This window comes from Cherax quadricarinatus, chromosome 11 (genome assembly GCF_038502225.1).
Source record: "Cherax quadricarinatus isolate ZL_2023a chromosome 11, ASM3850222v1, whole genome shotgun sequence".
Lineage (NCBI taxonomy): Eukaryota > Metazoa > Arthropoda > Malacostraca > Decapoda > Parastacidae > Cherax > Cherax quadricarinatus.
Window position 1 is genome coordinate 21,565,041 of NC_091302.1, and position 24,822 is coordinate 21,589,862.

The following is a 24,822-nucleotide window of genomic DNA, read 5'->3' on the forward strand; positions in this document are numbered from 1 at the left end:
AGGTAGGTGCGGGAGGGAAGAGGAGCGATTAGTGGAATGATGATGTAAAGAGAGTAGTAAGGGAGAAAAAGTTAGCATATGAGAAGTTTTTACAAAGTAGAAGTGATGCAAGGAGGGAAGCGTATATGGAGAAAAAGAGAGAGGTTAAGAGAGTGGTGAAGCAATGTAGAAAGAGAGCAAATGAGAGAGTGGGTGAGATGTTATCAACAAATTTTGTTGAAAAAAAGGAAAAGTTTTGGAGTGAGATTAACAAGTTAAGGGAGCCTAGAGAACAAATGGATTTGTCAGTTAAAAATAGGAGAGGAGAGTTATTAAATGGAGAGTTAGAGGTATTGGGAAGATGGAGGGAATATTTTGAGGAATTGTTAAATGTTGATGAAGATAGGGAAACCTGTGATTTCGTGTATAGGGCAAGGAAGAATAACATCTTGTAGGAGTGAGGAAGAGCCAGTTGTGAGTGTGGGGGAAGTTCGTGAGGCAGTAGGTAAAATGAAAGGGGATAAGGCAGCCGGGATTGATGGGATAAAGATAGAAATGTTAAAAGCAGGTGGGGATATAGTTTTGGAGTGGTTGGTGCAATTATTTAATAAATGTATGGAAGAGGGTAAGGTACCTAGGGATTGGCAGAGAGCATGCATAGTTCCTTTGTATAAAGGCAAAGGGGACAAAAGAGAGTGCAAAAATTATAGGGGGATAAGTTTGTTGAGTGTACCTGGTAAAGTGTATGGTAGAGTTATTATTGAAAGAATTAAGAGTAAGATGGAGAATAGGATAGCAGATGAACAAGAGAGACTTTAGGAAAGGTAGGGGGTGTGTGGACCAGGTGTTTACAGTGAAACACATTAGTGAACAGTATTTAGATAAGGCTAAAGAGGTCTTTGTGGCATTTATGGATTTGGAAAAGGCATATGACAGGGTGGATAGGGGGGCAATGTGGCAGATGTTGCAGGTGTATGGTGTAGGAGGTAGGTTACTGAAAGCAGTGAAGAGTTTTTACGAGGATAGTGAGGCTCAAGTTAGAGTATGTAGGAAAGAGGGAAATTATTTCCCAGTAAAAGTAGGCCTTAGACAAGGATGTGTGATGTCACCGTGGTTGTTTAATATATTTATAGATGGGGTTGTAAGAGAAGTAAATGCGAGGGTCTTGGCAAGAGGCGTGGAGTTAAAAGATAAAGAATCACACATAAAGTGGGAGTTGTCACAGTTGCTCTTTGCTGATGACACTGTGCTCTTGGTAGATTCTGATGAGAAGTTGCAGAGATTGGTGGATGAATTTGGTAGGGTGTGCAAAAGAAGAAAATTGAAAGTGAATACAGGAAAGAGTAAGGTTATGAGGATAACAAAAAGATTAGGTGATGAAAGATTGGATATCAGATTGGAGGGAGAGAGTATGGAGGAGGTGAATGTATTCAGATATTTGGGAGTGGACATGTCAGCGGATGGGTCTATGAAAGATGAGGTGAATCATAGAATTGATGAGGGGGAAAAGGGTGAGTGGTGCACTTAGGAGTCTGTGGAGACAAAGAACTTTGTCCTTGGAGGCAAAGAGGGGAATGTATGAGAGTATAGTTTTACCAACGCTCTTATATGGGTGTGAAGCATGGGTGATGAATGTTGCAGCGAGGAGAAGGCTGGAGGCAGTGGAGATGTCATGTCTGAGAGCAATGTGTGGTGTGAATATAATGCAGAGAATTCGTAGTTTGGAAGTTAGGAGGAGGTGCGGGATTGCCAAAACTGTTGTCCAGAGGGCTGAGGAAGGGTTGTTGAGGTGGTTCGGACATGTGGAGAGAATGGAGCGAAACAGAATAACTTCAAGAGTGTATCAGTCTGTAGTGGAAGGAAGGCGGGGTAGGGGTCGGCCTAGGAAAGGTTGGAGGGAGGGGGTAAAGGAGGTTTTGTGTGCGAGGGGCTTGGACTTCCAGCAGGCATGCGTGTTTGATAGGAGTGAATGGAGACAAATGGTTTTTAATACTTGACGTGCTGTTGGAGTGTGAGAAAAGTAACATTTATGAAGGGGTTCAGGGAAACCGGCAGGCCGGACTTGAGTCCTGGAGATGGGAAGTACAGTGCCTGCACTCTGAAGGAGGGGTGTTAATGTTGCAGTTTAAAAACTGTAGTGTAAAGCACCCTTCTGGCAAGACAGTGATGGAGTGAATGATAGTGAAAGTTTTTCTTTTTCGGGCCACCCTGCCTTGGTGGGAATCAGCCAGTGTGATAATAAAATAAAATAATAGGTCAAAAACAAACGGCTTGGTTGCCCATGGCTAACCAACACCATTCTGAAATCCATTGATAAGAAACACCAATATGAAAAGCAATATAGACAGGACTTAATACACAAAGATATTCTTAAACACTATTCATCAGTTCTCTCCAAAGTAATAAGGAAAGCCAAACAACTATACTACTCCAGCAGATTCACTGACACAAGAGGAGATATAAAAAAGACCTGGAAAACACTCTCTCAGATTCTAGGGACCAACAAACTGAAAAAAAACAAGAATATTGTCCTAACTAAACCTAATGAAAGACCACTGCATCCCACTGACACAGCTAACAAGATAAACGACTTCTTCTCAACCATAGGATCTAATCTCGCCCATAAAATCCCACGTACCAATGCCCATGCCGGGGACTACCTAGATGGGAATTTCCCAAATTCCTTCTATCTTGCACCAACTGAGCCCACGGAAGTCACCGAGATTATAAAGTCACTTAAAAATAATAATATAATTAAAAATAACTCAGGGAATCTGTCTCATGTCCCACCATTATTGTACAAGCGAGCGGCCCATGTCCTTTCGCATGTTATTTCATTACTTTTTAACAAGTCACTAGTAACTAGCACCTTCCGGAAACTACTCAAAACGGCAAGCGTTACACCAATACATAAAGGTGGTGACCCTACAGATTTAAACAACTATAGGCCAATATCAAACTTACTTCAGTAAAGCTTTTGACTTTCTTCAGTAAAGCTTTTGAGGCTGTTGACCACAATAAAGAATTTGATATTATTTACTTAGATTTTAGTAAGGCTTTTGATAGAGTTCTGCACCATAGACTGTTAAAGAAAGTGGCAGCTCATGGCATTGGGGGAAAAGTGCTCTCGTGGATCGAGTCATGGCTCACTGACAGGAAGCAGAGAGTGTCCATAAATGGGGTTAAATCCGAGTGGGGATCTGTAACAAGTGGCGTTCCACAGGGATCAGTCTTGGGCCCGTTGTTGTTTATAATATATATCAATGATCTTGATGAGGGAATTACTAGTGATATGAACAAATTCGCCGATGACACAAAGATAGGTAGGATAATTTATTCAAATGTAGATGTTATGGAACTTCAGGAGGATTTAAACAAACTATATTCTTGGTCAGAAAAGTGGCAGATGCAGTTCAATGTAGATAAATGCAAGGTTCTGAAGCTTGGTTTTGCCTATAACCCTAGTACTTATAAGTTAAATGATGTAGAACTTAGCCATACAGATTGCAAAAAGGACTTGGGGGTTATGGTGAGCAGCAACCTTAAACCAAGACAGCAATGCCTAAGCATACGTAATAAGGCAAATAGATTACTGGGATTTATATCAAGAAGTGTAAGCAACAGAAGTCCAGAGGTCATACTGCAGCTTTATACATCATTAGTAAGGCCTCACCTAGATTATGCAGCTCAGTTCTGGTCTCCGTATTACAAAATGGACATAAATTCGTTAGAAAACATTCAGCGTAGGATGACTAAATTAATACATAGCATTAGAAATCTTCCTTATGAAGAAAGATTGAAGACTCTTAAGTTACATTCACTTGTTAGACGAAGAATGAGGGGAGACCTGATCGAAGTGTATAAGTGGAAGATAGGTATTAATAAAGGGGATATTAATAAGGTCTTGAGGATGTCTCTCCAAGAGAGAACCCACAGTAATGGATTTAAATTAGATAAGTTTAGATTTAGAAAGGACATAGGAAAGTATTGGTTTGGAAATAGGGTAGTTGATGAGTGGAACAGTGTACCTAGTTGGGTTATTGAGGCTGGGACTTTGGGTAGTTTCAAATCTAGGTTGGATAAGTACATGAGTGGGAGGGGTTGGATTTGAGTGGGACTTTCACATCAGAGCTTATTTCTTGGGTGGCATTGAAAATTGGGTTGGGCAAATGTTTTGTTAGTGGGATGAATTGTAAAGGACCTGCCTAGTATGGGCCAGCAGGCCTCCTGCAGTGTTCCTCCTTTCTTATGTTCTTATGTTACCATTGCTATCCAAAATCTTTGAGAAACTCGTGCACAGGAGACTATATTCGTTTATAATGGCACAAAACATACTCAACCCCTGCCAATTTGGATTCAGGAAAAATAAAAGCACTAATGATGCAATTATAAAAATGCTAGATCTGCTTTATACAGCATTGGAAAATAAGGAATATCCACTTGTCTGTGATACTCCAATACTGAAACTATGTATAGTGCCAAAACAAAAGCATTCACATTGCTAAACTCACAAACTAGTATTTAGTCACTTAGCCATAATACCAACTTACCTCATAATTTTGTAATATTTTAAACTTAAGATTTAATTTAAGTCTGCCCGAAATGCCTAGCCATGCTAGGTGTTCTAGTGGTACACTCTGTAATTATTATTTTACTACATGTAAACAATACAATAACCAAATTCTGTAAACTCAGCATTGTAATCCTTATAGAGAATAAACTTTGAATTGAATTGAATTGAATTGACCTAAGAAAAGCTTTTGACACAGTAGACCACGGCATCCTACTCCACAAACTTGACCATTATGGTATAAGAGGCCATGCGCTTGCATATTTCAAATCTTACCTTACTAATAGGTATCAGTATGTCACCATTAAATACACAGCATCAACAACACGGCCACTTGATACTGGAGTTCCGCAGGGAAGTGTCCTTGGTCCCCTGCTCTTCCTCATATACATCAATGATCTTCCAAACATATCTCAACACCTGAACCCCATTCTCTTTGCTGGCGACATGACTTATGTCATCTCTCACCCTAATCTTGCCACCCTCAATGCCATTGTTAACGAGGAGCTGATCAAAATATCGACTTGGATGACAGCCAATAAACTTACGCTTAACACTGACAAAACCTACTATATTATGTTTGGTAGCAGAGCAGGAGTTGCGCAAATTAACATTAAGATCGACAACACTTTAATTGCCAGAGATAATGAGGGCAAATTCCTAGGCCTATACCTCGACAACAACCTGAATTTCAGCACCCATATCCAACACATAACCAAAAAAGTATCCAAAACAGTTGGGATCCTCTCCAAGATGCGATACTATGTGCCGCAAAATGCCCTTCTCACACTATACCATTCACTTATTTATCCATACCTCACCTATGCTATTTGTGCTTGGGGATCAACTGCAGCAACACACCTAAAGCCAATAATAACCCAACAAAAAGCCGCAGTAAGAATCACTAAATCCCATCCCTGGTAACACCCCCCCCACTCTTCATAGATCTAAACTTACTCCCTGTTCAGTACATCCACACTTACTACTGTGCAACCTACATCTACAGGACCTTAAATTCCAATATTAACCTTGACCAAAAATGCTTTCTTGATAGTTATGACAAACCCCACAGGCATAACACCAGACACAAACATCTCTATGACATTCCCCGTGTCCGACTAAACCTTTACAAAAATTCAATGTATGTCAAAGGCCCTAAAATCTGGAACACCCTACCTGAAAACTCTAGAAATGCAGACACATTCATCACCTTCAAAACTACCATTAGAAAACATCTTATCTCCCTGATACACCCCGTCAACTAAGTAAGTGAGTGTAAGTGTGAACCTGGTGGTTCACACTTACACTCACTCACCCATTTGACCATAAACAGAAATATCAATCTCAATCTTAAAATAATGAATCCTAACTGGTCATAAGTTGGCCTGTGATACTCCAGTACCAAAACTAGGTATTGTGCCAAAACAAAAGCATTCACATTGCTAAACCCACAAACTAGTATTTAGTCACTTAGCCATAATACCAACTTACCTCATAATTTGTAATATTTTAAATTTAAGAATTAATCTAAGTTTGCCCGAAATGCCTAGCCATTCTAGGTGTTCTAGTGGCACCCTCTGTAATTAGTATTTTACTACATGTAAACCACACAATAACCAAATTCTGTAAACTCAGCATTGTAATCCTTATAGAGAATAAACTTTGAATTTGAATTGGTAAACAAGTACGTCGCTAAGTGAGGAGAGGCTGTATAATGAATGTAGGAAAGGTGCATTAGTGGCTGGAATATCTACAGTATTATTCACAGAGTATGCTTTTAAATTGGAATTTGTTGAATTTTGTGTAAAACTGGCCAAATTATCAACTTTTTGCACTGTATAGGGTAGTCCTGATAGTTGAATGAGCAACTTTTTTATGCCCAGTCAATAGAATGGAAGGCATACTAGTGAAATAGGCTGGAATTGGGATAGTTTGAGCACTGTAATTAGTGTAAAATAAGCCTCAAAGTGGGCAAAAATCTTTATTGCTTAAATTACACCCAGACTGCTAATTTCATGGGTGCATAATTTAATTTGTTTACCATCAAATTTTACATTTTTGTTACCATTACCTTCAAAAAAAGATGCTCTACCATTTTTTAAGATTAAATTATTTGTTTTTTTTATGAAAAATCACTACTTTGAAGGCATTCTTAACCCTTCAACTGTCCAAACGTAGATCTACGTTTTCACGTGTAGTGCTCCAACCTTGATTTTCTCCATAAGAAGCATTAAAAAACACGTAGATCTACGTTTGGAGTGTTTCACGAGCGAACGTAGATCTACATTTGGACAGTTTAAGGGTTAATTTGGGGGAGGGGGTGTCATGACAGTGACAGGATTAATTATTATAGTCAGTCAAGATTCTTCAATCTTGTTTTAAGAGGGGGTTGAGACTGTTACAGTGGAACTTCAAAAATTGAACTTAATCCGTTCCAGGAGCTAGTTCTAATTTCGAAAAGTCTGAAATTCAAATCATTATTTCCCATAAGAAATAATGGAAATACAATTAATCCGTTCCAGAAACCCAAAAATATTCACACAAAAAATTCATTTTATAGAGATTAATTACAGTTTTACATACATGTAAAATAACATACATATAAAATAATACATTCATATAATATAAAATATAAAATAACATTTTTACTTACCTTTATTGAAGATTGGTGATGGCATCTGGAAGATAGGGAGGAAGAGAGAGGGAGTTGGGGTTAGTGTTTGGAAGGAGAATCCCCCTCCATGAGGACTTCAGGTAAAGCCCTCTCTGGGGTTACTTCCCTTCTCTGTCTTTTAATGCCTCTAGGACCAGCTTGAGAGTCACTGGACCCCTGTCTCACAAAATAACTGTCCACAGTCCTGTTTCTGACACCTCTTTAACATTTCCCTAAAATGGGACATGGTTCTGTCACTGAACTTGTTGCAAAGATGGCTTGTTTCAGCTTGCTCAGGGTGGTACTTCTGCACAAACATTTGGACATCATTCCACTTGGCACAAATCTCCTTAATCTTTGAAGAAGGCACCTCATCCACTCCCTCTTCCTTCTCCTCTGCAGCAAGTTCCTCAGCTGTGGTCTGATACTGCTCCAGATGAAGCTCTTGCAGCTCTTCAGTGGTTAGCTCTTCCCTGTGGTCCTCCACCAACTCTTCCACATCCTCACCACTCACCTCCAACCCCAGGGTGTTTCCCAATGCCACAATAGAGTCCACAACAGGCAGAGGGTGAGCTGGGTCAGGGTCAGCCTCAAACCCTTCAAAATCCCTCTTTTGGACACAATCTGGCCACAATTGTCTCCAAGCAGAGTTCAAAGTCCTGGAAGTCACTCCCTCCCAAGCCTTACCTATAAGGTTGAGTTTTTTGAAGTTAGAAATGACCTGCTGGTCCATAGGCTGGAGGAGAGGAGTGGTGTTAGGAGGTAAGAACTTCACTTATATAAAACTGAAGTCCTTAGACAAGAGGTCTAATAAGTTTGGAGGATGAGCAGGAGCATTGTCCATTAACAGGAGGCACTTGAGTGGCAATTTCTTTTCCTGGAGGTATTTTTTCACACTGGGGCCAAACACTTCACTGACCCACTCTTTGAAAATTTGTCTTGTGACCCATGCCTTATGATTAGCTTTCCACAAGACACACAACTTGTTCTTAAAGACATTGTTTTTCTTAAACACTCTGGGATTTTCTGAATGATACACAAGCAAAGGCTTCACTTCAAAATCACCACTAGCATTAGCACAGAACAAAAGAGTAAGCCTGTCTTTCATAGGCTTGTGCCTGGCAGTGCCTTTTCCTCCTGTGTGATGAAGGTCCTTTTTGGCATTTTCTTCCAAAACAAGCCTATTTCGTCACAATTAAACACTTGTTCAGGTTTGAATTCTTCACTGTCTATGTACCCCTTAAACTCCCGTACAAACTTCTCAGCTGCCCGTTTGTCTGAACTGGCTGCCTCACCATGTCTTACAACATTGTGTATGCCACTACGCTTCTTAAATCTCTCAAACCAGCCTCTGCTGGCCTTAAATTCACTATCAGCACTGGTTCCAGGAGTTTTCTGTACCAGATCGGCATGCAACTTCCTTGCCTTTTCGCAAATAATCGTCTCTGAAACACTATCACCTGCAATCTCTTTATCCTTGATCCACACCAGCAACAACTTCTCAACCTCTTCAACTATTTGTGGTCTTTTTTTGGTTGGCATATTAACACCTTTCGCAACATCAGCTTCCTTGATTTGTTCTTTCTTTGCCAGGATAGAACCGATGGTTGACTTGTTTTTCCCATACATCCTGGCAAGCTCAACAAGTCTCACACCACTCTCATAATTCTGTATTATTTCCTTCTTCACATCTATGGTGTTTCTCACTTTCTTTACCACAGGGGTACCATTAGCAAGTTTCTTTGGGCCCATGGCAGCTATTTCACAGTCCCACAAGCACTAAACACAACGAAATAATCGTAAAATGTGTGAATGAGAGCGCAGGTTAGTGTTCACTCAAGCATTAACAAAGCTAGACTGCTCACGGCGCCTGCGCGGGGACGCGGACAGAATTGGCCAGCGGACATGTCCCGTACCCGGCAGTCCGAAATTTGAAACGCGTTCGATTTTTGGTACACAGTTTGTCCAAAAAAATGGTCTTATTTTCAAAATGTTCAATATTTGGTATGTTCGATTTTCAAGGTTCCACTGTATTTGTTTATTTTATTAAATATAGGTAAAATGCACAGCATGAATTGTATGGGAGATGCTGTTTTATTTTGTTCCTAATATAATGCATTTATAATGAACAGCAGTAATTCTTTCATTAATACAGTGGAACCTGTTTTCGTGATTAATCCATTCGAAAAAGTCTGACGAGAACTGAATCATATGAAAACTGCAATAATGTAAATCCAATTAATCCATCTTAAATACCAGGCCGTGCCTCATATTTGAGCAGATGCAACAATTGCAACCTATATTGTGACAGTATATGCAATTCTAAGACATATTTATTTGTGATCATTTTTTGAGTTTATTTATTTTTGGGCCATAAGATGCCCTTTTTGGCCGTATCAAATATGAGGCACTCCCCGACAATGGTTAAACTGTAGGTGACAGATCAGGCATCAAATTTGATGCAAGCCTGACAAAGGCATTTGTCTAAAAGAATCATAACAGCTTCTATAACTGATAATTAAAGGCATAAATTTACATTTAAGGTTTAGTCATAAACAACTTGGGTAAACAAAAGGCACAGAAACTTGATTTCAATAAATTTAACACATTTTTAGTAATTGACATTTTATAAAAAATTGAAAAAAATGTTACAAAAATATTATCAGAGGAATTTAAGCATGTTGTTGCTTATGGAATTCCAGGAAACAATTCCTCATTGAATTTAGACATAAATTAACCTTGCAGAAGGAACAAGCAAAGGAAGAGTAGGTCCTCTTGTTCTTGGTGTTGCAATGTTTACATGAAAGCCTCTTTGCAGAAACTCGCCAGTGTGTTTGCGTTTCATCAAATATTGTATCATGAGGCCTTTTTCTATGCCAATTGGGAATGTCATCAAGTGAAGAAGACCGTGAAGTTGAACAACTTGGAGATCTCAGGCTCCTTGGGATTCCATTGACTTTCTTGCAGAATGGGAGATGGAAAACCGAAATTCCTTGAGGTTCATGCATTTCTTTTTAATTTTAAGCCAGCCCGTAATGCTATGCATAGTATAAGTGGCTTTGGCATGCTGCTCTTATCTGTATTTTTTTTTGTACCTCTGTAAGTGTGCTCAAATTATAAATAAATAAATAAATAAATAAATAAATAAAGCACCACAGTCATGCCTGTACAACAACCAGCCATTGACACAACAAAGATCAATGATATATCCAAAGAGCCTCATGTACCAGCGTTTTGCTTTGAGTGGAGACTTGTAGAGATGCACCAACATATCATTCTTATCTATGCCCCCATATGGGCATTATAATTCTTTATCACTGCAGGACAGTCAATTTCCACCTTTTGTTTGAGCTCCTTGCTGTACCTCTTTATCTTTGCCACTGGGTTGATGCCAATATCATTAGTCAGTAAAGTAACAACCTTACTGTCTTTCCAACGTACAGCAAGGACACCATCCAATGAACAGTAATCCATAGCACTCCTTTTCACCTTTGTTTTTTCCATGTCATTGACAGACATAAGTGGTGGTTTTCCAATTCTGCTGTCCCTTGCAGTGCCTGTGTACCTGCAATTGAATGTAGCATGCAGATATTTCACTAGAGGCAAACTGGTAAAGAAGTTATCTGCATAAATTGCACTGGTCTTTGTGTGGTCCATAGTCTTTGCAAGGCAAATAACAACCTTGGAACTTATAGGCATTTTCTTCTCCTCCTCTGTGTTGGTACCTCATGTTCGTAGTCAAGTAATGGAGTATTTGTTATGTCAAGTTTGCTCCAGGTGGCATTAGTGTTGTTGACAGTTGTTTCATCTACCTCAACCTCATCATCTTTAACTGCTTGTTTTCGTACATTTCTTCGTTTTACATTAACTTGCCCACTTCTCTTAGACAAATCTTCATGTTCATCTTCACTTGAAGAAGAAGCTTCTGCCTGTGGCTCATAATCATCTCCAGAATCCACTTCCTCATTAGGGTCACTGTCATCATGTAACTCTGGCATGATGTAATCCCTTCTTCTTTGAGCCCTTGATCCATAAAACACATTTGTGTTCAAATGAAATGAACAGAAAACACAAAATGAGCATTCCATATGAGCAAATTTGATAAATTTACAAGGTAAAATTACTCATATATTAATGAATTTGATTCAGCATGCAATTGTTAGCTATCAGTGACAAAGACGGTCTAATTATGATATGTTAATCCATGATATATGATACCTTCATTGGCACATTTCTTATCACCATTGTTAGGCCGGGCCTCAATATTGATACAAAAACAGTAAGTGATAATCTACCATTGTCAGGCCGGGCCTCAATATTGATACCAAAAAGGTAAACAAAACTTCAAGTGCATTTATTTGTTACTTCTCAATGCCTCAGGCAATTCATTTGCATCTCAAAATGAGGTTCAAACATTCAATAATACACTGGAAACAGATTCAGAAGCTTACTGACATTCTGGAGTGGTGTAAATTGGTGAAATATCAGGAGAGTGAGGGTCGAAATGCTGCTCCTTCAACAAGTCAAGCAGTACTGAACACTCGAGGAGCTCCCAGCCAATAGCAGTGGACAATACAAAAGTGTCGCCACCTTCAAGCTCCGCCCAGAAGGTGTGTGATTGGCTGGATTGAGACAAGAAGTCTCTGGGAGCATATGCTTTGTGTCTATGGCACCATGAAAACCATACTTTTGGTGCCTCAATATTGAGGCACCGCGCGGTAAAGGGTTAATGTTGGATGAGAGGTGATTAGTATTTACAGTGGACCCCCGCCTTACAAACACATCATGTTACGTTAAAACCACCACATGAAGCATTTGAACGCAAAAATTTTGCCTCGCCTTACGTGATTCGTCCGGGACGCGTCCCATGTGTGGCCTCAACTGCCCCAGTGTTGTTGCATCTAAGCATACATTCAGTGCATTTCATATCATCACAGTGTTTTTAGTGCTTGTAACTGCAAAATAAGTCAAAATAAGTGCCAACCCTGTGGTAAAAAGGGTGAAAATTACTATGGAAATGAAAGAGATAATTGATAAGTACAAAAGTGGAGTGCGTGTCTCGGAGCTGACCAGGTTGTATACCAAACCCCAATCAACCATCGCTACTATCTTGGCCAACAAAATGGCAATCAAGGAAGCTGTTCTTGCAAAAGGTGCAAGTTTGTTTTTGAAACAGAGATCGCAAGTGATAGAAGATGTTGAGAGACTGTTATTGGTGTGGATAAATGAAAAACAGATAGCAGGAGATACCATCTCTCAAGTGATCATAAGTGAAAAGGCTAGGAAGTTGCATGACGATTTAATTAAAAAAATGCCTGCAACTAGTGATGATGTGAGTGAATTTAAGGCCAGCAAAGGTTGGTTTGAGAGATTTAAGAATCGTAGTGGCATACATAGTGTGATGAGGCAGGGTAAGGCTGCCAGTTCGGACCAAAAAGCGGCTGAAAAAATATGTAAAGGAATTCAAGGAGTACATAGACAGTGAAGAATTGAAACCTAAACAAGTGTTTAATTGCGATGAAACAGGCCTGTTTTGGAAGAAAATGCCAAACAGGACTTACATTACTCAGGAGGAAAAGGCACTCCCACATTTACTATCTTAGAGTAGTTCCTTACTCTTAAATACCTTGTACTGCCAATTAAGCTCTAGTATAACTACCAGTGCAATATTGAATCCAAATAACTGTTCTTAAAATTTAGTACTTGAAATAAACATTTCTTTTTCATTTTATTTTTATTTATTAATATTTCTATGAAAAACAGGCTTACTCTTTTGATGTGTGCTAATGCTAGTGGCGATTGCAAAGTGAAGCCTTTATTGGTGTATCACTCTGAAACTCCCATAGCATTCAGGCAAAATAATGTCCTCAAGGCTAATTTGTGTGTGCTGTGGAGGGCAAACAGTAAGGCATGGGTCACTAGGGCCTTTTTCTATGAATGGTTACACCATGCATTTGCCCCCACTGTGAAAAATTACCTAATGGAAAAGAAATTGGACCTTAAGTGCCTCCTGGTATTAGACAATGCCCCTGGTCATCCTTCAGACTTGGCAGAGCGACTTTCTGGGGACATGAGCTTCATTAAGGTCAAGTTTTTGCCTCCTAATACCACTCCTCTCCTGCAGCCCATGGACCAGCAGGTCATTTCAAACTTCAAAAAACTCTACACAAAAGCTATGTTTCAAAAGTGCTTTGAAGTGACCTCAGACACTCGATTGACTCTAAGAGAATTTTGAAAAGATCACTTTAGTATCCTCAGTTGTGTAAACCTTATAGGTAAGTCTTGGGAGGGAGTGACTAAGAGGACCTTGAACTCTGCCTGGAAGAAACTGTGGTCACAGTGTGTAGAAGAAAAAGATTTTGAAGGGTTTGGGGGCTAACCCTGAGAAGCATATGCCAGTTGTGGAATCCATTGTGGCATTGGGGAAGTCCTTGGGGTTGGAGGTTAGTGGGGAGGATGTGGAAGAGTTGGTGGAGGAGGACAATGAAAAACTAACCACTTATGAGCTGCAAGATCATCTTCAACAGCAAGAGGCCAGACCTGAGGAAACTGCTTCAGAGGAGGGGAGAGAGAAATTGAGGGAGTTGCCTACTTCAAAGATTAAGGAAATGTGTGCAAAGTGGGTTGAAGTGCAAACCTTTACAGATGAAAATCACCCTGACACAGCTACTGCAAGCCGTGTTGGCAGCCTGTACAATGACAATGTTATGGCCCATTTTAGGAAAGTCTTAAAGGAACGGGAGGTACAGAGCTCTATGGACAGATTTGTTGTGTGACAGAGGTCCAGTGACTCTCAAGCTGGTCCTAGTGGCATTAAAAGAAGAAGGGAAGTAACCCTCGAAAAGGACTTTCTACCTCAAGTCCTAATGGAAGGGGATAAAGGGATTCCCCTTCTAAACAGTAACAACTTCGACACTCTCCCCTCCTCCCATCCCATCAGTCATCACCAGATCTTCAATAAAGGTAAGTGTCATGTATTCTATTCTTAGTAGAGTAGTAATTGTGCATGTTTTCTTCAGTTTGTGTGTATTAAAATTAATATTTCATGTGGTAAAATTTTTTTTTTCATACTTTGGGGTGTCAGGAATGGATTAATTTGGATTCCATTATTTCTTATGGGGAAAATTAATTTGGCTAACTATAATTTTGGCTTACGATGAGCTCTCAGGAACAGATTAATATCGTAAGGCGGGGGTCCACTGTATTTATAGGAAGTCATTGTAGGTACCCGGTAGGTGTAGCCCAGGTGGGCTACATCTACCGGCTATCTACACTGCGGCCCAGAGTCATTATTACCATTGACATACCTTGTTCACTGAATTTAATCATTTCTAACAACTACCTTTAGATGCCATCATAAACAAAGGGAGAAGTAATGAATAATTCATACCGAGCATTGTCAACAAAAGCGGGAGTGACTATTCCAGACGCAGATTCATACACGTTTTCTTTGGTGCTGGGCCCGAGAAAACGTAATGTTTTCCCTATGCCTGGCATATAAACATGCTATGTTTATATGTTATGGAGGTGTGGTTGCCGGGCGGAAGGAAAGCATTACGTAATACAGTACAGTGGACCCCCGGTTAACGATTTTAATCCGTGCAAGAGGGCTCATCGTTATGCGAAATAATCGTTATGCGAATTAATTTTCCCCATAAGAAATAATGGAAATAAAATTAATCCGTGCAAGACGCCCAAAAGTATGAAAAAAAATTTTTTTTACCACATGAAATGTTAATTTTAATACACACAAACTGAAAAAGGCATGCACAATTACATGACACTTACTTTTATTGAAGATCTGGTGATGATTGATGGGATGGGAGGAGGGGAGAGCATTATCTTCTTACTGTTTAGAAGGGGAATCCCCTTCCATTAGGACTTGAGGTAGCAAGTCCTTTTCTGGGGTTACTTCCCTTCTTCTTTTAATGCCACTAGGACCAGCTTCAGAGTCACTGGACCTCTGTCGCACAACAAATCTGTCCATAGAGCTCTGTACCTCCCGTTTCTTCAAGACTTTCCTAAAATGGGCCATAACATTGTCATTGAAATAGTCACAAGCACGGCTTGCAACAGCTGTGTCAGGGTGATTTTCATCTATAAAGGTTTGCAGTTCAAACCACTCTGCACACATTTCCTTAATCTTTGAAGTAGGCACAATGGATTCCACAACTGGCATAGGCTTCTCAGGGTTAGCCCCAAACCCTTCAAAATCTTTCTTAATTTCCATACTAATTCTCACCCTTTTTACCACAGGGTTGGCACTAGAAGCTTTCTTGGGGCCCATGGTCACTTATTTTCCAGAAACACCACCGAAAACACTGTAATAATACGAAATATTCCGAGTGTATGCTTGGATGTTACCGCGGAGGCTGGCTGGTAAACAATGGGACGGCCGGCACATGTGAGGGCACATTGGACGCGTCTCGGACGAAAATCGGTATGCGGGTTTTTAATCGGTATGCGGGGCAAAAATTTTGCGATAAAAGTAATCGTTATGCGGAAAAATCGCTATGCGATGCCATCGTTATGCGGGGGTCCACTGTACTAATAATAATCACTCTTGGGCACATTACATGTCTTATTTTATGTTAGTATAGACATTTTCATTAATCCATCTGTGATATTTACTTCAAAATTATATAAGGAACACATTACATAGCATATAAACATGCGGACTTGTTTGGTACGAACCATTTTCAACTCTACGAAAACTAGTGGGTGTACGAAAACTGGGGCAAAATTTTGTCAAAAACCGAATCCTACAAAAACTGGGCATACGAAAACCGAGGTTACAGTGGACCCTTGGGTAACGCCTTTAATCCATTCCAGAGAGCTAGCCTTTAGCCGATTTAGCCCTTAGCCTAATTAATTTTCCCCTTAAGAACATAAGAAAGAAGGAACACTGCAACAGGCCTACTGACCCATGCGGAGCAGGTCCATCCCCGCTGGATTAGACCAATGCCCCCCCCTCCCCTGGATTAGCCCAATGACCCACCCAGTCTGGTCACCTTTACTCAAGGATGGAGCACTGCACCAGACCAAGCAGCACAAGCTAGTCAGGTCTAACTCACACCCACCCACACCCACTCATGTATTTATCTAACCTATTTTTAAAACTACACAACGTTTTAGCGTGAATAGCTGTACTTGGGAGTTTGTTCCTCTCATCCACAACTCTATTACCAAACCAGTGCTTTCCTATATCCTTCCTGAATCTGAGTTTTTCCAACTTGAAAACATTGCAGCGAGTCCTGTCTTGGCTGGAAATTTTCAGCACACTATTTACATCCCCTTTATTTATTCCTGTTTTCCATTTATACACCTCGATCATATCCCCCTTAATTCTACGCCTTTCGAGAGAGTGCAGATTCAGGGCCCTCAGTCTATCCTCATAGGGAAGATTTCTGATACATGGGATCATCTTTGTCATCCTCCTCTGCACGTTTTCCAGAGCATTTATATCCATTCTGTAATACGGTAACCAGAACTGAGCAGCATAGTCTAAATGAGGCCTAACCAAGGATATATAGAGTTGAAGAACAATCTGAGGACTTCTATTATTTATATTTCTAGATATGAAGCCAAGAATTCTGTTAGCTTTATTGTGAACACTAATGCATTGTTGTCTTGGTTTTAGATTACTGCTAACCAGAACTCCTAAATCCTTTTTGCAATCAGTAGTATTAAGATCTGCATTATTTAGTTTATATGTGGCACGGTTATTTAACTGTCCAACATTTAGAACTTTGCATTTGTCAATATTAAACTGCATCTGCCACTTCTCCGACCATTGCATCAGTCTATTCAAATCAGCCTGGAGTGCTCTAGTGTCCTCATTAGAATGAATTGGATGGCCTATTTTGGTGTCATCAGCAAATTTGCTTATGTCGCTATTTATTCCCTCATCTGTCGTTTATGTAAATTGTGAACAACAGGCCCAACACTGACCCCTGAGGAACACCACTTGTGACGTGGCCCCATTCTGATTTCTCCCCATTTATGCAAACTCTCTGCTGTCTATTTGTCAGCCATGCCTCTACCCAGGAAAAAATTTCTCCTCCTATTCCGTGTGCCTTAAGTTTCCTCAATAGCCTCTGGTGTGGAACTCTATCGAAATACTGGAAATCCAATTAATTCATTCCAGACACCCAAAAGTATTAAACAAAATAATTTTTTTATATGAAATATACATTTCCCTACACAGAAAACAATGATACGTGCACAGTAAACAATACTGAAATCACACTTACCTTTATTGTGGACTTGTTGATGAGTGATGAGACACGAGGAGGGGAGAGGATGAAGATGTTCTATTGTTTGGAAGGGGAATCCCCTTCCATAAAGACTTCAGGTAACAGGCACTTTTCTGGGGTTACCTCCCTTCTGCCACTTGGAACAACTGGAGAGTCACTGGACCCCTGTCGCACAAAATATTTGTCCAGAGAGCTCTGTTTCGCGCCTCCCTTTAAGATTTCCCTAAAATGGGGCACGAGTACATGTTGCCAATATGGCTTGGAACAACTGTGTCAGGATAATATTCATCCATAAATGCTTGCAACTTTGTCCACATTGTACACATTTCCTTAATCTTTGATGAAGGCAACTTCCTCCGTCTCTCTTCCTCCTCCTCTGAAGCACATTCCTGAGCTGTGATCTGTTGCTGTTGCATCTGAAACTCTTGCAGCTCTGTAGTGGTTAGCTCTTCATCGTCGTCCTCCACCAACGCTTCCACATCCTCGCCACTAACCTCCAACCCCATGGACTTCCCCAATGCCACAATAGATTCCACAACTGGCATAGTCTCCTGAGGGTTAGCCCCAAACCCTTCAAAATCCCTCTCTTGAACATATTGTGGCCACAATTTTTTCCAAGCAGAGCTCAAAGTCCTGCAGTCACTCCCTCCCAAACCTTACCTATAAGGTTTATGCAACTGAGGATACTGAAGTGATCTTTCCAAAACTCTCTTAGGGTCAATTCAGTGTCTGAGGTCACTTCAAAACACTTTTGAAACACTGCTTTGGTGTACAGTTTTTTAAAGTTTGAAATGACCTGCTGGTCCATGGGCTGGAGGAGAGAAGTGGTATTAGGAGGCAAAAACTTCACTTTGATAAAGCTCAACTCCCCCGCAATTTGCTCTTTCAAGTCGTGAGGATGAGCAAGAGCACTGTCCATTACCAGGAGGCACTTGAGTGACTATTTTCCAGGAGGAACTTTTTCACAGTGGGGCCAAACATGTCATAGAACCAGTCCAGGAAAATGTCCCTAGTGGCCCATGCCATACTGTTTGCTCTCCATATCATACACAATTTAGTCTTGACGACATTGTTTTTCTTGAACACTGGGAGTTTCAGAGTGATATACAAGTAAAGGCTTCACTTTGCAATCCCTACTAGCATTACTACAAAACATGAGAGTTAACCTGTCTTTCATAGGCTTGTGTCCTGGGAGTGCCTTTTCCTCCTGAGTAATGTAGGTCCTGTTTGGCATTTTCTCCCAAAACAGGCCTGTTTCGTCACAATTGAACACTTGTTGGGGTTTTAATTTTTCAGTGTCCATGTACTCCTTAAAGTCCTGCACATATCTTTTAGCCGCTTTTTTGTCAGAACTGGCAGCCCCACCATGCCTTATCACACTGTGTATGCCACTACAATTCTTAAATCTCTCAAACCAGCCTTTGCTGGCCTTAGATTCATCAGTAGCAGCACTATTTGGAGGCAATTTCTTAATGAGATCCGCATGCAACTGCCTTGCCTTTTCACATATTATTGACTGAGAAACACTATCGCCTGATAATTGTTTCTCGTTTATCCACACCAACAACAGTCTCTCCACATCTTCGAGTATTTGTGATCTCTATTTTGCAAGCATACTTGCACCTTTTGCAACAACAGCTTCCTTGATTGCCTTTTTGTTGGACAAGATAGTAGTGATGGTTGAATGGGGTTTGTTATATAACCTTTCCAACTCCAATATACGCACTCCACTCTCTTACTTTGCGATTATCTCTTTCTTTAATTCGATAGTACACCTCACTCTTTTTACCACAGGGTTGGCACTAGAAGCTTTCTTGGGGCCCATGGTGGCTTATTTAGCAGTTACAAGCACAAAAAACAATGGAATAATACAAAATATATTGCATGTACATGTGGAATCGTCCTCACTGACTTTGTAAACAATGGCACTCTGGCTGTACACAGAGTGAGTGGCCGGGCCCACTCAGGCCATGCGGACATGTTCAGGACAAAAGCCCTTAACCGAGTTGTTTGGCGTTGAGCCAATATTTTTATGTCAATGCAAGCTGTTAGCCGATTTTGGCGCTAACTAATGAAGCCTTTACCCGAGGGTCCACTGTATATATTATGTTAGGTAATGGCTATACTATAAGCAACATAGTAAATACCTCATATCTTGTACATGTGACCATTTACCTAGCATGTTTTGAGTATTCTTACCAGTAATTTAATGACCTATATAGCTACCATACAAAAGTTTATTACATAAAAAATATCTTTCCCCCAGACACTCAGGTTATAACCTGAGCTACTGACCTGTACAATAATATTCTGTATGTAATTCCTGTTAAGTTCTTATTGTGGGGAAGAAATGAGGATGAAATTCATAACTATGTGTTGTACTCATGAGAGACTGACTTCTCTCTCTCACACCCTCCCTTACTCTCTCCTATGCCTATACATGTATTACTCTCTCAGTTCTTTCTCTTCCAGCTGGCAAGGGAGTCTTTTTTTTTCTTTTTAACCCTTTGAGGGTTGGTCACGTACATGTACACCATTACACCTGGGGTCGGTCACGTACTTATACGCGTAAATTTTAGAGCCTTCAAATCGAGCAGGAGAAAGCTGGTAGGCCTACATGCGAGAGAATGGGTCTGTGTGGTCAGTGTGCACAGTATCAAAAAATATCGTGGAGCCAGTGGTGCATTGTGGGAATGCCATTTCAGTAAGCCTTGTTCACCATGCCTCACGGTAAGAAACACCTCACTCCTCAGCAAATTGGGATTCTTTTTGTTACCAAGTGACAGTTCAAACACAGATGGAAGTGTCAGTAAAGAAGAATTTCAGGGTTATGAGAAGTTTGTGACTGAAAATAATGAACGTAATAGCAGTAATAGTGATGAAAACCCAGACGACCCTCAACCTTCCACCTCTCATACTGGGCCGTCTTGTTCACATCCAGTTGTACCAGAATGAAAGCGGAAACTCGTATTTTCCCATGTCCAGGACTCGGATGTGAGCAGTGCTGATGATAATGATAGTGAATATGATCTTCAAGCTCTTGAAAACAGTAGCGAGAGTGAAGTGTAATATTCTCCAGCGAAGCGTCATTATGTACGATGCTACCTGTGCTCTGGTAGTGTTCCATATGTTATTCCAAAGGTAAGGAGTACATCTCATGGCCGTACAACAGGAACAGATAGTGAAAATGAAGATGATATTGTTACAATGGGGATTGGCAGGAAGCTGCCAATTTTGCTTCCATTCCCCATCACTTTGATGAAAGTCAAAGTGGAATACGGCCATCTCATACACTTGGGAACAATGTCACTGAACTGGAATGCTTGGAGTTATTCTTTGACAAACCCCTGATGGAAATTATTGTCTGGGAAAGCAACACATACTACGAGTACACCATGGCAAACAATTTTTTCACCAAGATCACGCCTACACCAGTGGAAAGAGACAGCTGTGGCTGAGATGTATCTTTTCTTTGCTACAATAATGCTTATGCCACATGTGTATAAACACAGTGTCAAATCATACTGGTTGACAGACTGCCTGATTTCAACCCCAGCTTTCAGTGACATCATACCAGTGAATCGATTTGTGTTACTGTTACGTATGCTAAACTTCTCAGACAAAACAAGGCCTGACAGAAAAGACAGGTTATATAAGATTAGGATTGTGTTTATGTATCAGAAACAAATTCAGTATGTATTTTTATCCCTTCAGGAAGCTTGTTATTGATGAGTCTTTGATTTTGTTCATAGGTAGACTGTCATTCAAGCAGTATATACCAAGCAAGAGGAAATGCTTTAGTATAAAGATGTTTGTACTTTATGATTGCTACAGTGGCCTTCCAGTGGATATTGTTGTGTACACTGGAAGTAATACATTGCAAGATACCAGGAAGTTATTGGTTATCTCTGGTGATGTGGTTAGAACAATGATGGAACCATATCTTGGTAAGGGGCATATAATACATACTGATGACTAGTACACAAGCCCCTTACTCAGCAATTTTTTGCAAGTGAACATGACAGATGTGTGTGGTACAGTGCGTGCAAATCATTAGCATATGCCTAGGTTCGACGCAGGCACTCATAGAGGTGAGGTGCAGGCGTTTGCTGCCAAATACATCATGGCATTTCGGTGGCATGACAAACGAGGTGTCACACTGTTGTCATCAGTTCACTGAAATGAAATGACAGAAAGTGGCAGGCAGAATAGAGACCAATGAACCCATTCAAAAACCTGCAGCTGTGGTGGACAACACCCTCAATATGCACTCAGTGGACAAATGTGACATGCAAATTTGGTTTGCTTATTGTGTTTGCGTCTATATCTTGGTAAGTTCTGATCACAAAAAAAAGTTGGGGGGGCTTAAAACAATCAGAAAATTAATCTTAACATTTTCATAAGAAAATATATATATTTTTTTTTTTGTTTTGAAAACTCTACGACACCAGGAGATACTTCAGGATTTGGGGTTGCGACAGTCAAAGGGTTAAATGATTTCCCATTGTGAATAATACAGTATCTTGATTAAGAGAGGGTTGACTGTAGTCTTTACTTGAAATTTAATATCTCAAGTATTTAATATAGCATAATAAGAAATTTTTGAGTTTGAGAAGCTTGCAAATTATGGAATTTAATTGATTATCATTTTTTCAGGTATGGTGGTGTTTATCAGGATTTTCCCCAAAAAACAACCTTACTGATTACCAAGAAGATTACAATCTTAACAAGAAGTAACAGCTACAGTAACTTCTTACATCAATGAAATTAACAATGTTATGAAGGACATTGCCATCTTAACAAGAAGAAACAACTTCAGTATCTTCAAACATCAGTGAAGTTAACAATATAATCTTGACTCATTTAAATTATTATATATATTGTTACTGTTTTTAATTTTTATAGTTACAGTAGGGCCCCGCTTTACGGAGTTTCGCCTTACAGCGTTCCACTAATGCCGCAATTTCAAATTATGACCAAAATTTGCTATACGGCAAGCAGTCTTTCAAATATGGCATACCCCACCCAGTTTGTTTACATTCCCTTTAAGCACATCTCTCTATTATGTCTCGAAATTTTTCAAAATTTCAAGTATTTTAAAGTTATTGCATATTTTATATGTACTCTGATAATTATACTTATGTGTACCTGTACCTAAGTATACTTACACACTGTGCTGGCATGCAGGTACACATTAAAATCATTAAGTCTCTCTCTACTCTTGAAGATGCTATATTAACCTTTTGACTGTCGCAAGCCCCTTTCTGAAACTGTCATTCTATGTCGCAAAATGCAGTGGACCTCCGCATAACGATCACCTCCGAATGCGACCAATTATGTAAGTGTATTTATGTAAGTGCGTTTGTACGTGTATGTTTGGGGGTCTGAAATGGACTAATCTACTTCACAATATTCCTTATGGGAACAAATTCGGTCAGTACTGGCACCTGAACATACTTCTGGAGTGAAAAAATATCGTTAACCGGGGGTCCACTGTATTCAAAAAAAAAAAAAAAAAAAATTCTTATGAAAATGTTAAGATTATTTTTCTGATTGTTGTAGTTAAAAAAAAAAAAATTGCCATCAGAACTTACCGGGATATAGAGGCGTGAAGTTGGTAGAAAATGAGCCGCGTATGGCAACAGCGGTGACTGCCACTTACCTGGTAAACTTTGGTTTACTTGTATTCACTATTTTATTTTTTCACATAACTTATGTGGCTTGTGAGTCCAAAGTAAGGTGCAATGTACATATATGCACTCGTTGTATACAACACAATAAATGCACAAACATAATTATCAATATATTGTTTACAAAACTTGTTTACACAAACAGACAATACAAAATACTGTTTATTACTATTGTTTTATAATATATATACAAATGCACAGTCACTGGACATGTTTCTAGAAGTTCTGCAGCTTGTGGAACTCTTTGAAACATGGTTTCATACACAATGGTGTTTTATACTCCTTACACATAAAACAAGTGTGTCTGCATTTTTATGAGCATTAGCAGGCAGTTGTGTTACGTAGTTATCGTAGGTAAATGGCCATGTGTCATCATTCATTCTTTCCTACCTTTTTTGTTTCCTTACTTTTTTTTTCTTCCTTCCTTTTATCTCATCCTTCCTTCCTTCCTTCTGGTTTCTATAATATATATACATGTACACATATACATGTATAGTCACTAGATACTTTCATATAACTGCTATTATCTTCATTCAGCAAGCCTGTCTTGTGTGTGAGTGTGTGGCTTCTAATTGTTTTGAGTCAGTTGTCAAAATGACATATTGTCTCATTACTCACTTCCCCTACCACCTGTCAAAACAGTAGGGTCGGATGCTAGCTTCCCCTCCATCCTATATAATTTTCTTTCTCTCTCTTTCTCCTTCATTCTTCATTCTCCTTCATTCTTCCTTCTTCATTCCCCTTCATTCTTCGATTCTGATTGTTTTGTCAGGGTCGGCAGCTGTCAAAATGGCACATTGTCTCATTATTCACTCCCCCTACTGCCTGTCAAAACAATGGGTCAGATTCTTGCTTCCCCTCCATCCTATCTAATTATCTTTCTCCCTCATTCTTCCTTCTCCTGCATTCTTCCTTCTCCTTCATTCTTCATTCTCCTTCATTCTTCTTGTGAAAATTTGTGTGGACTGCCTCCAAGTGAGTCGCCTACCCTGGCAAACTCTGTTGACACCGAGCTCTAAGGTGGGTACCTCAGCCTCACAAGTGGCTTATAGAACAGATTTTCACAAATGATTGCTATTGCAAGAAACCTCGCCTGCATGCACGTATAAAGGACTAACTTACTTGGTGTTGCAGCATATATCCTGAACTTCAACTTCCTAAGCCTAGCTTTAGCCCCTTTGGACTTCCCCTCGGAAACCACGTGCAACCGGGAGCATTAATTCCTGCAATATTCAATCATAATTAGTGTCCTGCCTGCACCTCAGAAATTCCTATATCCAAGAGGGTATGTATCCCCTAGTATAACTATGCAGACTCAGACACTAGCTTCAGACGGCTCTGAGACGCTGGTACTTACTGGGCATGCTCTCTCTGTAGCATGCCGGGCCCACAGTTAACTCAACCCACAATCTCCCAAGACACTGGCCAGAACCTACGGGAAAAGGTGAAGATCTTGTCTTACTGTAAGGGCTGATGGAGGAGATCATTTACGCTACATCGAGGTGCCTCTACCAGATTTCCCCAGGTCTCAGATGTGAAGACACGTGGGGGCACCATCTGCTGTTCACGGCACGTCTTGTCCAGTCGGTGTCTGTCGTAAGAAGGGCGCTATTCTGTCTTTGAGACCCACGCCCTGCCATTCAAGCTAGGGCTGCCAGTTCTCCCTAGCTAACT

The 24,822-nt window shown here is 40.1% G+C and overlaps 1 protein-coding gene across 3 annotated transcripts in view; it reads left to right on the forward strand.

Annotated features, from left to right (window-relative positions):
* Window positions 1-23,258, forward strand: part of LOC128687713 (Vesicle transport protein Use1) — a 243,882-nt gene extending 220,624 nt beyond the window's left edge. For all 3 annotated transcript variants that reach the window (XM_070083965.1, XM_070083964.1, XM_070083966.1), the window contains one exon: window positions 22,115-23,258. In XM_070083965.1, the coding sequence (XP_069940066.1) occupies window positions 22,115-22,161 (47 nt within the window). In that variant the 3' untranslated portion in view covers window positions 22,162-23,258. The remainder of the gene's footprint in view (window positions 1-22,114) is intronic.
* The last annotated feature ends 1,564 nt before the right edge of the window (window positions 23,259-24,822 follow it).